The 19,461-nt window shown below is 32.1% G+C and overlaps 2 protein-coding genes across 3 annotated transcripts; one reads left to right on the top strand and one right to left on the bottom strand.

Annotated features, from left to right (window-relative positions):
* Positions 1–1,002: 1,002 nt before the first annotated feature.
* On the bottom strand, positions 1,003–2,135 carry LOC106121037 (ankyrin repeat domain-containing protein 54-like). Its single transcript, NM_001312100.1, is given in 1 exon segment — positions 1,003–2,135. A coding segment is annotated over 1 exon segment (804 nt). The 5' UTR covers positions 2,036–2,135; the 3' UTR covers positions 1,003–1,231.
* A 331-nt stretch (positions 2,136–2,466) lies between these two features.
* Positions 2,467–10,019, top strand: LOC106121466 (armadillo repeat-containing protein 8). 2 transcript variants are annotated; one of them, XM_013317151.1, is made up of 14 exons: positions 2,467–2,585; positions 2,671–2,884; positions 3,445–3,651; positions 3,903–4,140; positions 4,833–4,967; positions 6,078–6,180; positions 6,273–6,488; positions 6,704–6,775; positions 7,069–7,204; positions 7,373–7,464; positions 8,028–8,207; positions 8,644–8,790; positions 9,044–9,213; positions 9,644–10,019. In XM_013317151.1, exons 1-14 carry the CDS (start codon positions 2,562–2,564, stop codon positions 9,681–9,683), a joined length of 1,974 nt encoding a protein of 657 aa, XP_013172605.1. In that variant the 5' UTR covers positions 2,467–2,561; the 3' UTR covers positions 9,684–10,019. The 2 variants fall into 2 exon arrangements, with proteins under 2 accessions (XP_013172605.1, XP_013172606.1); XM_013317152.1 differs by having other exon boundaries at positions 9,632–10,019.
* The last annotated feature ends 9,442 nt before the right edge of the window (positions 10,020–19,461 follow it).

Below are 19,461 nucleotides of genomic sequence, written 5' to 3'. Positions count from 1 at the left end.
AATATAAGGGTGTGTGCATTAATTTAGATAATTGTTTTGAATGGGTTTGGGATGTGTGATTCTACTTAATATTAGCAGTATTAATTTATTAAGTGTACTTTATAATATTTCTGTGATAATAAAATTTTTCTGCTATAGATACATGGTAAATTGCCTACTGAGTAAAACCCCAGTTTCACTTGTTTTTCATTAATATTATTCTTTTTAACATTATTACAAATTTCATTTTTAAGATACGATTTTTTATATATTTACTTTTTCTTTAATTTATATACTACTCTTACCATGGGTTGTTATCGAAACTCTAAAATGATTAACATCTCTGTTGTTTTCAAATTAACGAGGGTGATGACAACATGTTTCATATCAGTGTTTCGACAGTTGATACTCACAGAATACATGTCATTATAACAGTGGTACAGAATATTAGAAGCACATCTTCATACGAAAGTTTAACATTTTAAAATTCTTAATAAGCTGTAAACTGTATATAGATTTTAAGATTTGTTGAGTTCAAATATTACTAGAGTTTATTCAATATGTTAAATGTGCATGCAGCATTGATAATATTTATAAATATTTCAAGAAATTTATGAACTTTTAAAGTTTATAAAGTTGTTACTAATAAATAATTATTATTTATAAAGTTTTTTTTTTATCTATGGTGAGGGATTGGGAACCTTACTACATTGAATTTTAATTCAGTGACTCTATTTGAATATTAAAGTTTTTTTTTTGCAAAATAGAAGCAAATTTGCATACATGTTTGAAATTCAGCCAAGATTTATTTTCTAAAATATATACCATAACAGTTATTCTATATCTTGCCAATAAATCTGTCTATTTATATAAGACTTAAGACAATGTTTTTCCTACCATAATATAATTTTCCATAAGTGGGTAAGACATGGTTTGTTTTGTTATTATTTCTAAACAAAGGCATGTTAATAAAATACAAATACCATAGAAAATCAAACATGTTTATTGCTTAAACCATATACAAATTTATGTAATGTTACTAAATATTTTTATTATTATTAAATCTTATAACTATTAAAACATGGCAAACATCTCTTGCTTAAGTGAAACAAACATGAAATTTGTCACATAAATTGAAAATTACGATGTGATATAAATTTTAAAATATAAATTAATTTAAAAAGTATCTAATTTTGATATTAAAGAAATTAATTTGTTTTTAAGATAAATTATAAAACATTTATACACCATTTTATCTAAGTTTCAAAGAGTCAAGACTATCAAGTAAATTTTGCACTTCTGACTCCACTTGTTCCCTTGTGCTGATACACTCAAGTCTCTTACGGACGGATTCAAGATCACCAGAGTCAGCTTTTTGAATTTTCATATATTTAAGCATCATCTCAACAACAAGACAAATTTCACTAATAAGTTGCCGGGTCTCTTCATAATGACTGGCACCACTTGGACGCATTTGTATTAGTTTTAATTTACTTTGGGCCAACTGAATGGGATTTCGGCCATTCCTATCATTGGAATTAACATCTGTTCCAGCGTCAAGCAGTTCGATGACTACTGGTATGTGATTAGTACAAGCGGCAAGGTGCAATGGAGTGTTACCAAGAGTATCTTTTATATTAGGGTTAGCGCCGTGCCTTAACAGTATTTTTACGACATCGACGTATCCACGACATGCTGCTAAATGTAATGGACTTCGTTTATGCTCATCTGAAGAGTTTGGATCTGCACCCGATGATAGTAATTTTTCTACAAGCTCAGAGTTGTTTGTCGATGCGGCAAATCGCAGCTTCTGATTTCTTGATGAGTAAATCGTAGCACTGCATCGATATTTTATCCGGCAATGTCTGGCCTTCGTGGTACATTTTATTTTACCAATTAAATCATGAGGTTCGTCGAAGAAATCGCGTGATACGCCCCCATTTCCTGGCAATTCTAACGAATTTGCTAATGGATTAAATTCTATAAATGGAGAATGCTCAATGTTTTGATTATTATCACTACTTTCATTACTGGTGTCAACTCCGGAGTCTGCCATTATACATTCGACTCTTATCTGTATCTGCTAATAAAGTAATCTTACTGCTTTAACTCTCGAAGAAAATGTATTTAATAGTGTTACTTACTAAATAGACTACGTAACGAATAAAATCATAAAAACAAAAACCTTTAAGCACTGATGTGATCCAAGTCAAGTAGAAATAAATAAAATTAAACAAAGTTAAAATAGCTATCTGTGGTTATACTCAGTGTTGCTATTTTATTTCTCTAAGTTTAGCGAAGTAAATGTAATAAAATCACACTCAAAAATTTTACGTGCTAGTGGAGCCTCAAAATCGATTTGTATTATTATGACTTATTTTTGGAGATTAAGGTTTTATCAATAGAAAAATTCTAAACATGATTAAAAACCTGTAAACCTGAACTTTAAAAATGACATGCAGTGTCTGACAGAGTGACAGGTGGAAATGGTAAGGCGAAATTGACAGCGACAGCGTATTGCGTATTTTCAGAATTATTTCTGAGATATTTTTAACAATATTGCTGCGTAAATCTTATAAGACATGCAGCAGCTCACGATATTCATGGTAAGTAAATTTTACAGTGTAAAATATGGTATTAGCAATCGTTATTTAATGGTGTTTAAATAACCTTATTCATTTTTACCGCAAGGATATCGAAAGCTCTCGTTCGTACATCGATGAGCTGTATTCATCAGAGGCTGATAAAACGTTAGAGGCGTTAGTGACTTTAAAAAACTCGGTTATTGGAAGTAATAGACAGAAGAGTTCTGTTATACGACAAGGAATAGTGCCGCGATTGGTACAGCTGATGTCGGATGAAACACTCGATGCCGATGTTAGATTGCAAGCTACTATAACAATAGGTAATATCATTTCCTATGCATATCTCATAATGTCGAATAATTTATATTTAGATTAATAAGCATATTTCAAAGGCATTTGCACCTTAAAAACAATATTAGTTGCATTGACCTCTGATATCAATGTGCTTTGCCCTATTCTTAGTTGATAGTGAACATAACATATTTACGATTTCATACTGTTTATTATTTAATTAAAGTAGATGAGCATTTACTTATGATTTTTTCAACTAAGTTATTAATATAGAAAATTACTTATATGATACATAGTATGCTAAGTTACTTTAATAGTTAGTACTTTTTTCAATATATATATTACTAATGTTATAAATGCAAAACTTTAAAAGGATGGATGGATGTTTGTTTGAGGGTATCTCCGGAATGGCTGAACAGATTTTGATGAAATAAGTGTTACATGTAGAACATTGTTTGAAAGAACACATTGGGTATTATTATGTTTTTTTTTGTTGAGTTGTGAGCAACAGCTAGTTCATTAATAAATAAACAAACAAACACATTGTTTTGATCACACTGTAGACTAAAATAAAAATTTATTTTATCAGGTTCATTGGCCAAAGGTACAACGGAAGATGTCAATACTCTCGTGGAACAAGGTGTTGTTATATCATTGGTAGAGTTATTGAAGACCATCCTTATTGATACAAAATTAATGGAGGCAGTGCTTAGTGCATTGAAAAGTTTCTTCTTACATCCTCCAGCACCGGTTTCAGCGTTGCCTGTTGATATGAAACTGTTAGCTAGATTAACACGTAAGTAAGAACACATTGGCATATGATTTTTATAGTCGATTTAAAAATAATCTATATATATTTTTTTTATTTAATCAAAAAGCAAATTTGTTTGGAACAAAAATGGTACAATCAAGCATGTATATGTATATGTTAGAATGTAAATAAAGCAAAGGCAATACTCAACAACTGATAGTTCTGATTTACAGACTTATTTACACTATTTATAAATTTTCTATTACAGCTTTTTAATTGTTTTTTTTATTATACAGAAATAGCAAGAGAAGGCTCTCTGAATTCTCGAGCATCTATAGTCCGGATTCTATCAATATGGTGTGGAGGGCCACTAGAGCAAGAAGCACTCTCTTCATCGGGAGCCCTGGAGGCAGCAGCGGCATTGCTGTCGTCAGACACATCGCCACCACCTAACCTCGCTTTACCAGCCCTTGATCTACTTGCGGCTATGTGTTTTGAGAATGCCAAAGTCTCCCAGATTGCATTGAACACTTGGTATGCAAAGAAATCAATATATTTTACACTATGTACTAGATAATGCCTGCGACTCTGTCCACGCGAAATTAAAAAAGCAACTAATTAGTAGCCTATGTGCTCTTCCAGACTATGTTTTATATTTATGGCAAATTTCAAAACAATCCATTTATCCGTAATCCGTTCTAGTGATATGTAGTAACAAACATCCATCCATCCATCTAAACATTCACATTAATAGTATTAGTAATATTAACATACGCAAATCATATAAATTTTTAATTTAATTAATGTTTGGAATAAAAAAATATTGAAGTAATAAATGTCTTTACTAGATTTTAAAGTAATATAAATTTTATCTATATATTTTATTTCTATATGGCAATACTATCGATCTGTCAATAAACCTGTGATAAAAGATTAAAAGTAAATATTTATTATAAATTCTTGTGCCAATAATTACTATACCCTTGTAAAATGTCATTGATAGATTAGAATTTGACTTTCGTAGATAAACAAAGAAAAAAAATTAATATCAGATTTAGCTATAGCTGTATACCTAAATCTGCTATTAATTTTTTTTAACAATATTTGTAAGATAAATAACAAAATTAAACATTCGGTTTCGTTTTCACCATATAAAAGATTTAGTACAATTATAGGAAAATTCACTTTATATTTTTAATTTATTGACATAGAACTGTGCGTTTTAGGCATGGTGACAAAACGATACCCGAACTTCTAACGTTTTTAGTGTCACGAGACAAGCCTCTGCCTGTCGCCCTCGGCGCCGCGAGATCTCTTACCTTTATACACCGCGCTGGAGCCCTACCGCCTGATGATAACAGGTACACAAATCATCATCAGCTCACTATACGTCCCCACTGAGGGGCTCGGAGCCTACTCTTATTTAGGGGTGACTAGGATATATCCAACCATACTGGCCCAGTGCGGGTTCACTTCTCATATATCTTTGAATTACTTCTCAGATATGTGCAGGTTTAATCATGATGTTTCCTTTATAATACACCATACACAATACACTGACAAAAAAAAAACACTATAACACTTAATTTGTCAATGTCACCTCACAAATCAAAATTGGATGATTCGTTTTGGCGTTATGACCTCACAAAGGAACTTACATAAACCTATAAAATAGAGTATATTACCCTCTTATCAGACGGGTTAAAATAAAATTAACCCCAATTAATTCCTATGAAGTTCTAGAAAATATGACACCTCATTAGATAAAAGTTATATTAATAAATATTTAGGATACAAAAACTAATAACAAAATTGACTGAACAGTTCCATTTACATACTAACATACTCGCCAAAACCATTTTCCATAGGGATTTTTAAAATTAGCGGGTATTTGGTTTGACATGTGTTCCTTTTTAACATTACATGCGATCTGTTGGGTCATTGCCAATTTTGTATATGTAACTGAAGCCAACAGATTTAGGGTAGGGTCTTTGTGTGTTAAATTTATTCGTCCTCAATTTCAATAGTAAAAATAATTTTACATCCAAATAACATTGAAATAAAGGCATCAATGATAATTAAAAAAAAGTATTGTAAAAGACGATAAATAAAAAAAAAGTAAACCTGATAGAATGGGAAGACAAAAAGTCACCTCACTCGTCAAAATCAGTTCAGTTATGTGAGTTCTAGCATATATATACAAAGTACACAAGTATGTCAAACAGCACAACAAACAAACAGTCCTTTCCGTCCAGGTATAAGGTGGGTGCCTTAAAAAGTAGGGTGAATAGGTATTTACTAAGCAATGCATACCTTCCTTCGATTACATAACCACTTACTATCAAGTGGGTTTGTGATCGAGCTTTGGTATATTAAAAAAAAAACACAAACATAAAACTTACATACGAAAAACATAACTTTGTCAGTCGGATAATAATTATAGGAGAAAAAAAAAGTATTTATTGTAACAGAGTGGTGTTTGGTGCGTTGCCGTGTTTGGCGCGGCTTTGTACTAAAGATATGCCGGAGGACATCAGGGCGACGGCTGCTGAGACATTGGCGTATTTAGCTGAGGTACTTTTCAAATATACTTCGTAGTAATAAAAATTCCGTAGAATTTAAATTATAATCGTGTGTAACCATAAATAATTTTTTTTTGGTTCTAGGTGGATACTTCATTGCAAAGGCTAGCGGCTATATCAAATCATTTAATGTGTTCTTTAGCGGATATAGTAGATTGTCCCTCAGCGGCCGCTAAGGAAGGCGCCTTCAAATGTTTCGCGTCTCTGGGAGCTAACGACGAGGATATTAGGAAGAGGATAATAGAAACACACGGACTAATGGTGCATGTTGTGTATGGAATGAATAATCCTGAACCCAATGTAAGTTATTTTTAATAATTTATTAATATAAAATATATTATAATGTGAAAAGTGCAAATAATTGTACTTGAATAAAAGAAAAAATCATTAATTTAGAATAACGCCATCTAGTGAAGTACAAAAACATAATATTTGTTCGATTTTTTGTCGATGTTTCTTATACCAATCTGATTATGTTTATGAAGTGATGATTGAAGCTATAATATAATTTTCAGGTAAGATTAGCGGCAGTAAGATGTTTGCATTCACTATCTAGGTCGGTTCAGCAGTTGCGGACGACATTTCAGGTGAAAATTATTTATTATTTTTTTCTTTTTAATTAATAGAAGTTTATATTAATACGAGCTTGTCGCTCACGACTATGTCTGCGTGGAATTTAAAAAAAACCTATGTGCCTATGTGCTGTTCTAGGCTATGTTCTATATTTATACCAAATTTCTTCAAGATCGGGGAACCCAAACATCCCGTTCCGGAGATACCTTCAAACATTAATCCATCTAAACATTCGTATTTATAATATTAGTATGAAGTAGATGTTTTTACATCCTTTTATACAATTATAATAATATTTTTTGTATAGGATCATGCTGTGTGGCGACCTTTAATGCAACTGCTGAAGGACTCTCCGGACACCGAGTTATTAACAGTTGGTTCTTCAACACTCTGCAATCTGCTATTAGAGTTCTCACCAGCGAAGGAGCCTATGTTAGATCAAGGTATTTTAAATTTTATATAATTATATTTGTGGTAAGAATAAATTTCATTCATATTAGGAACAGCGCCCTCTTTTGTCAGAATTAGTAGTTCGAAGTCAGACAAAATAAACTTTCTAAGTCTGATTAATTTCTTGTTTCACGTTAATAACTATGTATAAATATTTACAGGTGCTGTAGAAATGTTATGTAATTTGACGAAAAAGCCCGAAGCTGCTCTTAGATTGAATGGAATTTGGGCGTTAATGAATATGGCGTTTCAGGTAAATGGTCTATACTGTTAATGTTTTAATACTAGAAACTTACTATATGTATCCTCTTTCTAAATCATCATCATCAGCTCACTAATTGCCCCCACCGAGGGGCTCGGACTACCCTAAGTTAGGGGTGAATAGGCCACGGGGCTGCGGACGAGAGCGAAAGCGTGTCCGTGGTCCCGTCCCGATGCGTTGGAGGAACAGCGAGGTTTAGTGGCTATGCCTCCGCTATGGAGGAGAATCCCACATAACTACCGCGTGCCCCCCGGGGCGCGGAGTATGCATAAAGCATTCCCCTCTGAAAAAAAATGGGGGTGAATAGGCCATAGTCAACCACACTGACCCAGTGCGGGTTGACTTCACACATATCTTAAAGTTTCTTCGTAGATATGTGCAGGTTGCATCACGATGTTTTCCTTCACCCTAAGAACGTCGGCATATTGTACATATATAAATCGAAAGACACATTGGTACATGACGGGATTCGAACCTAGGACCACAGATCTGTAGATTACAACTCTAATGCTTTACCTCTGTGCCATCGACGTAAATGTTTTTTTTCTTTATAGGCGGAGCAGAAAGTGAAACAGCGTATACTATGTTGTCTGGGAACGGAGCAGATGTTCCGTCTGCTTGGTGACAGTGATACACGAGTGATCATGAAGACGTTAGGTCTGCTCAGGAACTTGCTGTCAACAAGACAACATATAGATGCTATTATGAGCGAATATTCCTCGCAAGTTATGCAGGTTTGTCTTATTTATACTAGCCGTCGCCCGCGACTCCGTCCGCGCTAAATTTCATCAAGATCCGTTGAGTCGTTCCTGAAAGACCTTCTAACAAACATCCATCCGTCCATTTAAACATTCGCATTTATATTATTAGTCAGAACACTAAGTATATATAAAAAAAAACATATAAAAAATTAGTCAATTAAATCGTATTTAAAGAATTTTGTTTTATATCACGAAATCAAAAATCTGTCTGCCGCACTCAGAGTCAGATTTGTATCAGATTTAAATTGAACTAGCTTTTGCCTTTGACTTCGTTCACGTGGAATTAAAAAAAAATACTTATCCTATGTGTTTTTTCAGTTTTGGAGATAAGTAGTAACAAACATCCGTCTATCCAAATTGTTGCATTTATTTTATTAGTATGACTAATGAAAATGTGTAATATTTGCAGGCGGTGATAGTGGTGCTGGAGGGTTCGTATCCCACGGAGGTGAAGGAGCAGGCTCTGTGCATACTGGGCAACCTCGGGGACGGGGAGAAGGCCAAGGATCTCATTATGGAAAATGAAGATGTTTTAAGGAAACTAGTCGATTATTTGGTAAGTAATAGATTACCTTGATATACAAAGTATAGTTCGTTTCATAAGTAGTAAGTCTTTTTTACGTTTTTATTGTATTGGATAAATTTAATGTTGTTTACTTTAAAATTGTTATTAAACACTACCACTGCCGGGTAAAAATACAGTAATTGGACGGTCAGAGTATCTTAGTATAGATTTCTTATGTAAATTCTACAGTTAAAATGGAAATGCATTTGTGAGTGTATGTCCAGTGTTTGAATTGGCATGTCAGGGTCACCCGGAGATAAAGCTGCAGGAGGCGGCGCTGTTCGTGGCGGGCAACCTGGTGTGGCGCGAGGAGGCGGGCGCGGCGGCGCGGCAAGCTCGTCTCGCCGAGGTGGGCGTGCTGCGCGCTCTCAAGATGCTCTACGCCAGGCAGGACTCCGCGCATCTACACGACAAGTATGTACCACATACCTACTACTCACTAACTAAGCTCGGGGAAACTGACGGTGACCCATCTTAAACAAAACCCACCTTTATATATGTCGAAACCGAAAAATGTCGAGTGGTATACGAGTATTCGCTTTTTAATATTACGCCGTTGCTTTTGATACTTACTGCTACCACATTAGTAATCTTGTAAGTGTAACACCGCGAAATTCCCTGACTGTACGCATCAGTGACAACAAAACGCGCTACTATTAAAAACCAGAATAGTTTTCATAAAACAGACAAGTTTCTAATATTTTAAATATCCTTGCATTTACTAATATTTAGTGTTGATTGTAATTTCAGTCTAGTTTCAAATAATAATACACATTTGATAATGTATCGTAGAAATTCAGTTCCACTTTCTTCTACTAAAATTGTATAAAAGTTAATATTTCAGAGTGACGACGGCGTTGGCGCAGTTCAACGAGTTCACATAATAAGTGAGGACGACGCGAACAGTGCTTGTGATCTGATCTGACTGACAGTGAGTTATCGAGTCATGACTGTTATCTAGTTGATAGTTGGTGATCGCTAAGTGTATTGTACATAGCTAAGTTCGCTACTTAGTATTGTTATCACATATACGAGACATGTAGGAGCAAAAACACTTGCGTCCACTATTACAAACTTCTTAATTCAAACAGATATAAGAAACATGTTTTTAATGGATATTATATTCATTCTCATTAAATTCATGTTGATGGCTCAGTTAAGCACTTGACTTGCAATCTGCAGATCCTGGGTTCGAATTCCGCCATGTACCAATGTGTTTTTGGATTTACATATGTACATTTATCCGACGTTCTTACGGTGAAGGAAAACATCGTGACGCAACCTGCACATATCTGAGAAGAAATTCAAAGATATGTGTGAAGTCAACCCACACTGGACCAGCGTAGTTGACTATGGCCTAGTCACCTATGATTTAGGGTAGGCTCCGAGCTCCTCATAGTGGATATATAGTGAGCTGACGATGCATTAAATTCATTAGAAACATGTTCCTAATGGATATTAAAATCATTAAAAACATGTTTTTAGATAAATGAATGTTTCTGATGAATTATTGGTTTGAGAATACTGAATGTAATTAATTTTATTTCTACATGTCACTAATATGATTTGAAAAATTATTTATTTTAATTTATCATGTTGACATGTTGTGAATCATTTGTCGATCAGTTCATTTATCATGACATTTCATTGTTTTTTTTTTGTTCATTTAATCCAATTCATAACATGTCTACTGCTCACAATAAAAACAAGTAAATTATTTTTCTCGTGACTATTAAATGTATTTTTTTTCAATGTTACCAATATTTATGGCGTTAACTATAAGTTAATTCAGCCTTTAGTGTCTCAAATATTATAACAACAAATGTACAATTCTTAAATTGTAATAACAAATAAAACTTTCATTGTAATTAAATACGTTTATTGAAATAATATACTTTCAAATGATAAATAACTGATTAATATTAATAATATTGCAAAATAAATAAATTTATTAGTACAGAATTGAATAGTACATATGAAATTATTTTTTGTAGTTTGTCACAAAATATTACATAACCTAAAAATTTAAAATAAGACTTAAACAGCGAAATAAACTGAACTAACCTGTCTTCACAATTTTCTGCAATATTTTTATTTTTATCATATTGGTAATAAATGAGTTGTTACTGGCAACATTATTTCAATGTCAGATCTATGTAAAGATTACGCGCGTTTGCAAAAAAAATCAGTAAATGACAATCTTTTATGTTTTGTATTAAATAATTGGCCTAAATGGCGAAGTTAAAAAGAAATGATATTTTGTGTGTTGTAACTGAACTATATTTGAGAAAATTGTTATAACAATATGAAAAAAAAACCACATATAATGAAATGTTTTTAAAACAATTTGAAAGTTAGTGCTTATGTTATAATTTTGTCTTCAATATGGTCATTAAATTTTATAAAATTAAATTGTTGTGTTAAAATACTCATTGTAATATATGTGAAAGTACATTAGCAATACTAACAAATAAATCGACCTATGTACAAAAGTCTGGAATTTTACAATGCATTTCAAAATGTCAATCGCGCCATATTGTGACGTCAGCTGTCAAATCGAAAAAATTAAAATTTTGTTTAAATAACATTTCCATAAATATTTTTTTCTTTATTAGTTCATTGACTTATCTCAACCACATTTTTCCCGACGTTAATTTATTAAACAATGTACATATATAAATATGAAGGATTTGAATACATAATAAACTTGTCACTAAGGTGTTTTGAACTGTGATTCAAAGGACTGATGATAGTTAAAAAAAACAAATACAGGACAATGTAAATGTGAGACGAATCAGCAACAAGATATTTAATCGTTATTATATTTTATCTATATTAAGTGCTTCCTCGAATATTTAATATTTATTCATTATAACCTTTTTATGTATGAGTGTGTTACAATCATAACTATATAGTCGAATTCAATAGAAATGAGAAATTATATTTCGAAGTCAAACAACATCCTTTATTGTCTATGGATTTATTTTGAAAGGTTTCATGCATTGCCTCCAAAATATAGTTAAACGCTGATTAGTTAAACACGTGTTTTAACCCTTTGAACGCCGCAATATTATCAATGTCAAAGTGATTATATGTTTCACTATATATATTTATACACTACTTTCGTTATAAGTATTTCATTATTTATTTGTCAAGACTACGCATAATGTTTTCAATAGCCATGATTTCTCAAAAATCCGCGTCAAACGTTATAGTCAAAGTATACGTATTGACGTATGTTAAGCTTAAATGTATTTAATACATTGTCTAATTTTTATAGTAAGGCTCTCGATGTGTTAACAACAAACTTGTTTTTTTATATCATAAGGTGGCAAACGAGCGAGCGGCCACTTGAAATCGCTGAAATAGCGAAGTAACTGCTGCCCATAGACATACGCAAATTGCATATGCGTTGCCTACCTTTGATCGATGGAGGAGAGGATGCACAGAAAGAAAATACTTGTCTATTTTAATAATTAAGATAGGTGTCTTATAATTTCTCATTTCCATTAATAATATGTATTAATCGTTTATCACAAACGTAAATATAATGATATTTATTTTAATTATGTTTTGTTGCTGACTGTACTTACGTTCTGACAACGGGCTAGAATATGAATTGTGTAATAGAAGCTTAATTTTCATTGTGGACTTATTATATTTGATGTTGGTATTGACGTGAAATTATCTTATCTAATTTCGTAATTGAAATTAAAAAAAAATTATAAATCAAGTTATGTTCCCCTGTTATGGATTAAAATGAAACGATAAATGCAATTGTTGTTTTATTTTTATGTATTTATTTAAATTACTCTGTCGCAACAATTTTATTAATTTACTAGCTGTCCCTCGCGAGTCCGTCTTAAGGTAACTTAATAAGTGTGTTCTTTCAAACTATGTTCTACAACGATGTTATTTCAGCGAGATCCGTTTAGCCGTTCGGGGATAACTACATACAAACATCCATCCATCCATGTATTCTATTTCCAAAGTCAATGAAAGGGATAATAACACACTAGGATGTATACACTAGTTGGTATAGCTCCTACACTATCTTATTAATATTATAAATATGTATGCCAGAACGGCTGCATGAAACTCGCTGTAATTTGGCATATACGTAGAACATGATTTGAAAAAATATTTAGGTTACTAATTGAGTTTTTTGTAATGCTGTGTGGGTGGAGTCGCGGGCGACAGCTAGTATTAAAATAAAGAAAAATGTGTAGATAGAGGAATGAGCAGTACGTGAGAGAGATGCGTTTGAGATGTCCGATGATATGATAAATGAGGCATGTGCAGGGTCTGGCTACTGAAACGTTTTACATTAATCTTACGTCACTTACATACTTCCAAGATATGTTCAAAAATTATCTTTCTATCTTGACATATTTATTTTTTAATACAGAAAAAAGTGACAACGGCTTTTGAGCCAGAATAGTTCATTTACCTTTGTACCGAATCACTCATAACTTTTCGGAATAAACAGGATTTGTTTTTGAGATGTTTCAACGGTGAAAAGCCAAGCTTTTCGTTACCTATTTATAAATTGTTTTTAATTTTAAATCTTGCTTCAAAAATTTTAAACCCCACAAAATTTTGTGAATTTCATTTCCGTATAAAGAAATAACAAAGTTCTTCGTCTACGGCACGAAAATTATATAGCATTAAATTTTCCACGCTAAAGCCGACTGGCCGTCCGCCAAGTTATAAAACAATTGACCAGTTCAAGGTTCAATTTTATGTTCATTGAAGCGTATTTTCCTATTTTATGTTTATTGAAATTTTAAGTGTGGTTAACCAATCGAGGCTAGCTAGAATAAATATGATGATCAAAATCGAAACGAGTTTGAGATTCTTCAAAAGGAATTTAAATCGATCTTTATTAAGAAGAAGTAGGCAGATGGAATGATAGTATTACTAATCTTCTCTTTTTTTAAGCAGCTTTTCATCCCTCTCAATTGTTTCGTTTTTTAGTTTGTATATTTAAAAATTATAAAACATGTAGTCACTTTAAAATTATATTTGTTTAATCTATAATAAATGTCGATAAAATATGCATCTCAAACGTAAAGATGTAAATCCTCAATTCTAAGTGTTTCGTTTCCGTCTTGTCCAAGCATCAAAAGCTTTGTTAACAAAAGTCACGTCGCAGACAAACAACTTGAATGTAGACATTTAAATTGCGATTTCGTTATCAAATAACAATACCAACCAAATGTTTTGATGTCCAGTAAAAAACAAATGTTTTCGTTAAACAAAAATGTTTCACACTCATTCTATGAAGATTTTTCTCCATGAAATCTTACTAATATTATAAATGCGAATATTTAGATGGATGGATGTTTGTTTGAAACTATCTCTAAGACGGCTGCGTGGATCTCTCCGAAATTTAGCATAGACGTAGAACATAGCCTGCAAGAACCCATCGGCTATTATTTAACTTTTTTTTTTAATTCCGCGCAAACAGAGTCGCGGGTGACAGCTAGTATACATATATTTATGTGTAATTTTGACAACTTTGTCATATTGTTCGTGTCGCAGGGAGTGTTAAGGCCACCTATTGTGATGGGAAGCACGTTCTCAATAACGAAATTGTTCCGCAACATTCAATATTTGTTGTTTGTTTAATGCATTGAAATGTGTTATTCGCAGCAACCGACCGACTAGAAAAAATTCTAAATAGCCTTGAAATCCTATTGTTAATACTCTTTTTTCCAAAATTAAGAAGGATGAAAAATAAATGTTTTTATACAAATGTTTAAGAAATAAATGAATATAAGTATTTTTAATACAATTCATATTTCAAATATATATTTACTTTGTTACAATAATATCTTTATATAAAATTCTCGTGTCACAATTTTCGTTCCCATACTGCTCCGAAACGGCTTGACCGATTCTCATGAAATTTTGTGAGCATATTAAGTAGGTCTGAGAATCGGCCAACATCTATTTTTCATCCCCCTAAATGTTAAGAGTAGTCCAACCCCTAAATTTTATTTTTTAGACAAAAACGCGGACAGAGTCGCGGGCGACAGCTAGTTTCAATATAAGGAATTCTCTTTTAGACGTTATTAATATTTTACGCATTTCTTTTATAGACAAATTCCAAGGCAAAGGGGAATGTAACAAAAAGTAATGTACGCCATTTTTACAACCCTTTTTAGCGGTCCAATACTTTCTTGTTGACATATTTTATCCATCAAATAATACTTTATATACTTGATGTAACTAACTATATTAGATTCCTAAATACATAAGTGAGTGCTTGTGAAAATAATAATTTATATTTTTATAATATTGTGAAAGAGAATAACCGCGGGTTTCTGAGATCAAATTTCTCGTTTGAAACATATTGCTATCTCTGTTTTGCATAGATAATGACAGGGATATTGATATGTTTTATAGAGAGATTTTGGTGTCAGAATTCAACGGTTATAAAAGTGTACCATCGATAGTGTTTATTCCCATTGACGTCCCACGGTAACATAGGTCAACAACACTAAAAAGAAAAAATCTGCTGTATAATATATGCCATGTCAGGACGTCATTTCACGTAAGCGTTAGTGTCACATCGTTGACAGAGACATGTGTTCGCGTAAATTGAACACGTCACGGGAATAATGCAACTGGCAACCCACGCCGACGAGCAGACGTCACTTTTGACCACATTAGCTGTTTTTTCTGCAAAGAAACAATCATACAGAAACACAATTATATTTCATATATCTGTATTAGACATATGTACAAAATAAAGCAAAATTCATCGTCTTTAATGGAAACCATCGTTTGTAATAAAAAGCAAAAAATTTAACAAAGGAATAAAATCTCCATTGTTGCATATAAAAATAAAATATGAAGAAACACTCTCATAGTTAAATAATGTAAGATAAGTTACTTATTTATTTTCTGTACTTTCCAATTTCTTGTGACGTACAAAAGAAAAAGTATTTTATATTTTATCTTCTAGAGAATAATCCAGCAATTCATCTGAAGAGGACGAGCGTTCCATTAGTCCGCGTTACTGCTTGCTCGCTGAGTCCTACTGTGATTAATTTAAACTTAGTTTAAATGCCAAGTTTAATTTTCACATTATTTACTAGTTTTCATTACACTATTATGTTCAATCATTCACTAAATGCGAGCCAAAATCCCATTTTAAAACATATTGTTATCTCTGTTTTGTCCATGGTAATGACGTGACAGAGATTTTGGTCTCAAATATCCTCGGTTAGTGGTACATTAATTTATTTATTGAATAGATCGATTATTTTATTTTATTCATAAATTTATACACGTCTTTAAAGATGTGCACACAGTATGCAAACAATTTACTTACCATATAATTCGTTAAAATAGAATATAAAATATTATTGTAGAAAGAAAATTGTATCCAATTGCTTATTTATCATTTTGGCGCGCTTTCGCACCTCACATTTGACAAATGAGAAATGAAGCCGTGCTGTACCAAGATGGCGGCCAATATGTTATGCCGCCAAGCTGTCGACTGCAGAATTTAATGTTTCACTTCCGCACCCAATTATTTATAGTTAGCAATCATATTATATAATAAATTTGCCTCTAAATATTACATTGTAAGTTTAAGTCTTTGTATTTTAGTCATTTCATAGTCATAATTTCTAGTAAGAAAGACAGAGAGAGAGAGAGAAGGGAAAGAGAGAGCACCTTGTGTTTTCTACGTTCCTTTATAATTCACATTGACCTTTGTAACATATAGGTTAATTAAAGATTAATGAACAAAGGTAAAATAACAATGTATGGTCGCGTCCACAACGTAGTTAACATCTCCCCGGGCCGGCAATTACCGATGTCAAGCGACGCGGAAGGATTCGATTGTTAATATCGCTTGTGTTGCATCGCTTTAATCATAAATTCAATTTGTATGAATTGGATCGATACAGTATTATCTAGAGTAACTAAAACTAGGAAATATAATCTAGAAATATACTTGAATTGAGCAGTTTTAGATATTTATAAGGATACTAGCTGTCGCCCATGACTCTGTCCATGTAGAATTAAAAAGAACTTAAATAGTAGTCTATATGTTCTTCCAGACTGTATTCTGTAAGTTCTATATCCTTGACAAATATCCTTGATATACGTTCAGTCGTTCTGGAGATATCTTCAAACAAACATCCATCCATTCATCTAAACATTCGCATTTATATTAGTAAGATTAGATTTATAGAATTTATATGTTTTAGATTACTCAAAAGGACAGAAGTATATAAAATTCTTGAATGAATATCGTATTTTTCGTTAGTTTAAGTCACGTAACAATTACGGTGGAGGGCTCGGGTCGGCTCTTTGTGGTTCTTTATGTGGTCATACGACGTGACATTTGGCTTTTATTTGTAACAAAACTTTTATGTTTCGTTTTAAAATTGCGAAGTATTGTCGTTTATGAACGGTAACGTCGGCAATAAATTATATGAGAGGAGTAAAGAAGAAAGATAATAGGATATTTGATGTTAGTAAAATATTGGTTAGTTGGAATTTCGAAAGTATATTATATTGAGTTTGTTTTCAGTAAATTTAAAAGGAAATCTTTATTAAGCTTTTAATTAATATATATACATTGTAAGAGAATGAAGTAAAAATTCTCGTGTTACTAAGAAAATCAAATATCTTCATAGTTGACCCAGTTTAGTAGGTCAAACGGAGGGTATATTTGCTTATGAATTTTTAAATGAATCTGTTCCGACAAGGCTACGTACTTTTAGAATAATTGTATGAATGTTGTTTTTGTAAAGAATAACAAGGTTAAGGCATTTGAATTATAGTTATTTCTTAAGAAATTATAGAATCTTTTAATTACAAATATGTTTTTAATAGATTTTGTACACGGTATAAGGAATGAACAAAAAAAATTGAAAATAATTTCAAACGAGAGTCGCATCTTTGAATAAGGTTATTCAATTGTGTCGTATTCTTATTGGCCGACTTTCTTTGAAGCTCATTTTGCTCTGCCGTGAGATATGTGCTAATAAAAAGTTATAATATAAACATTAAATACAGAATAAAATATTCACTTATTCTACAATAATTTTTATGTTATTTGCTTCGTAATTATTGCTGTATAAAAACAAATAAAAAAAATACCATTATCATAGCTTTTAGAAGCTTTTAAAACAAGTAAACAAATTGAGTGTCCCAGACACAACAAAGGTCTAGACTGTAGAGTGTTATTAGTGGTTTTCCATTAGAAGTTCGTTCATTTAATCTTGTCCGTATTGAATGCCGTCCCTGTGGAAATAGCTGGTGGAGGATGCGGTCTGTTCCCACACAGAGTAAACAACGAAAGTACCGTTTGTATGAAAAAACAGAAGTGTAATATAGTGAGAAATTATGTGTTGCTGATACAAACGGTCCTTTTTAGACTTTTTTAATAATTATAAAAGTTACTTTTTACTTTTAATTATTTTTTTTATATTTAGAATGTCTTATGTTTTTTTTTCTTTTTTACGTTTCTGAAATCAGTTGTAAAAAAATCTTCTCATAGTGTGTGCTAATTTTTTCATTTTAACTTTATTATCTTATTTTCCAAATTTTTACCTAAATTCTATTGCTCGAGTTTTCTTCCTCTACAATATTAGTTTCCGTCGTCTTTATTATATATCAAACTGTTTAAGGTTATAATTAACAATTTTGATTTGTGAGATCGGATTTATTTTATACCAAATATAGAGCGTCGATGGCTCAGGGGTTTAAGCACTTGACTTTTAATCTTCAGGTCCTGGGTTCGAATCCCGCCATGTACCAATGTGTTTTTCGAATGTCGATTTACATATGTACATTTATCCGACGTTTTTACGGTAAAGGAAAACATCGTGATGTAACCTGCAACATATTTGAGAAGAAATTCAAAGATATGTGTGAAGTCAACCAACCCGCACTTAGCCAGCGTGGTTGACTATGGCCTAATCACCCTTAACTTAGGGTAAGCTCCGAGCCCCTCGGTGGGGACGTATAGTGAGCTGATGATGATGATGAAATATAAAAACAAGAGAAGAAATATATGTTGTTTTAATATTAATTAACGAATATAATAATATCGAAATGAAACCGTTTTAAATATTTCAAGTAATACTTATAGTTTGTCGACGAAATTATTGCGTTTCATTGCAATTTCGCATTTCATGCTGCGAGTCGCTTTGATAGAGCAGGTTCTCTTCAATTTTTACATCATTATTTTCAAGTAGCGCTGCATTTCATACCTACTACAGTATTTTTGGCTATTCTAAGTTTTTATTTTTATGCACAACAGAATGTACGATGTACAGATAATATAATAAATACTTTTTTGATAAAAACTTTTTGACTAAGTTTTTATGAGTAAAAATAAAATTCCATGTGTTTTTTTCACTGTGTCTTCTGTCTTTTACTGCGACAATAAGAGTCACTTAGTAATTGGCTAAGGAGTTCCTTAGTGTAAAATTTCCATACAAATCTTTACTAAAATTTTCACGGGTTTTCAGTTGGTGTCTAAGAAGATTTTTTAATTCACATTTTGTTAATAAAACAGCTTAATGAATTTAATTTTCCACTGCTATCGAAAACTTTAGAAAAGTTGCATCCGCGGAGTTTTTAATTAACTTACGAGACCAGTCGCTTCAATATTTACTAGAAGACTACAGT

The sequence above is a fragment of the Papilio xuthus genome, unplaced genomic scaffold (assembly GCF_000836235.2).
Source record: "Papilio xuthus unplaced genomic scaffold, Pxut_1.1 DF826945.1, whole genome shotgun sequence".
NCBI classification, from domain to species: Eukaryota; Metazoa; Arthropoda; class Insecta; order Lepidoptera; family Papilionidae; genus Papilio; species Papilio xuthus.
The sequence above is the reverse complement of the archived record's forward strand: the minus strand, read 5'-3'. Positions and strand labels throughout refer to the sequence as shown.

Bases quoted from the DNA above. Each gene is read 5' to 3' on its own strand.
- LOC106121466 (XM_013317151.1), top strand. From the start codon at position 2,562: ATGCAGCAGCTCACGATATTCATG. The intron at 6,181-6,272 runs GTACTTTTCAAA...TTTTGGTTCTAG, and splicing joins CATTGGCGTATTTAGCTGAG to GTGGATACTTCATTGCAAAG. The intron at 6,489-6,703 runs GTAAGTTATTTT...TATAATTTTCAG, and splicing joins TGAATAATCCTGAACCCAAT to GTAAGATTAGCGGCAGTAAG.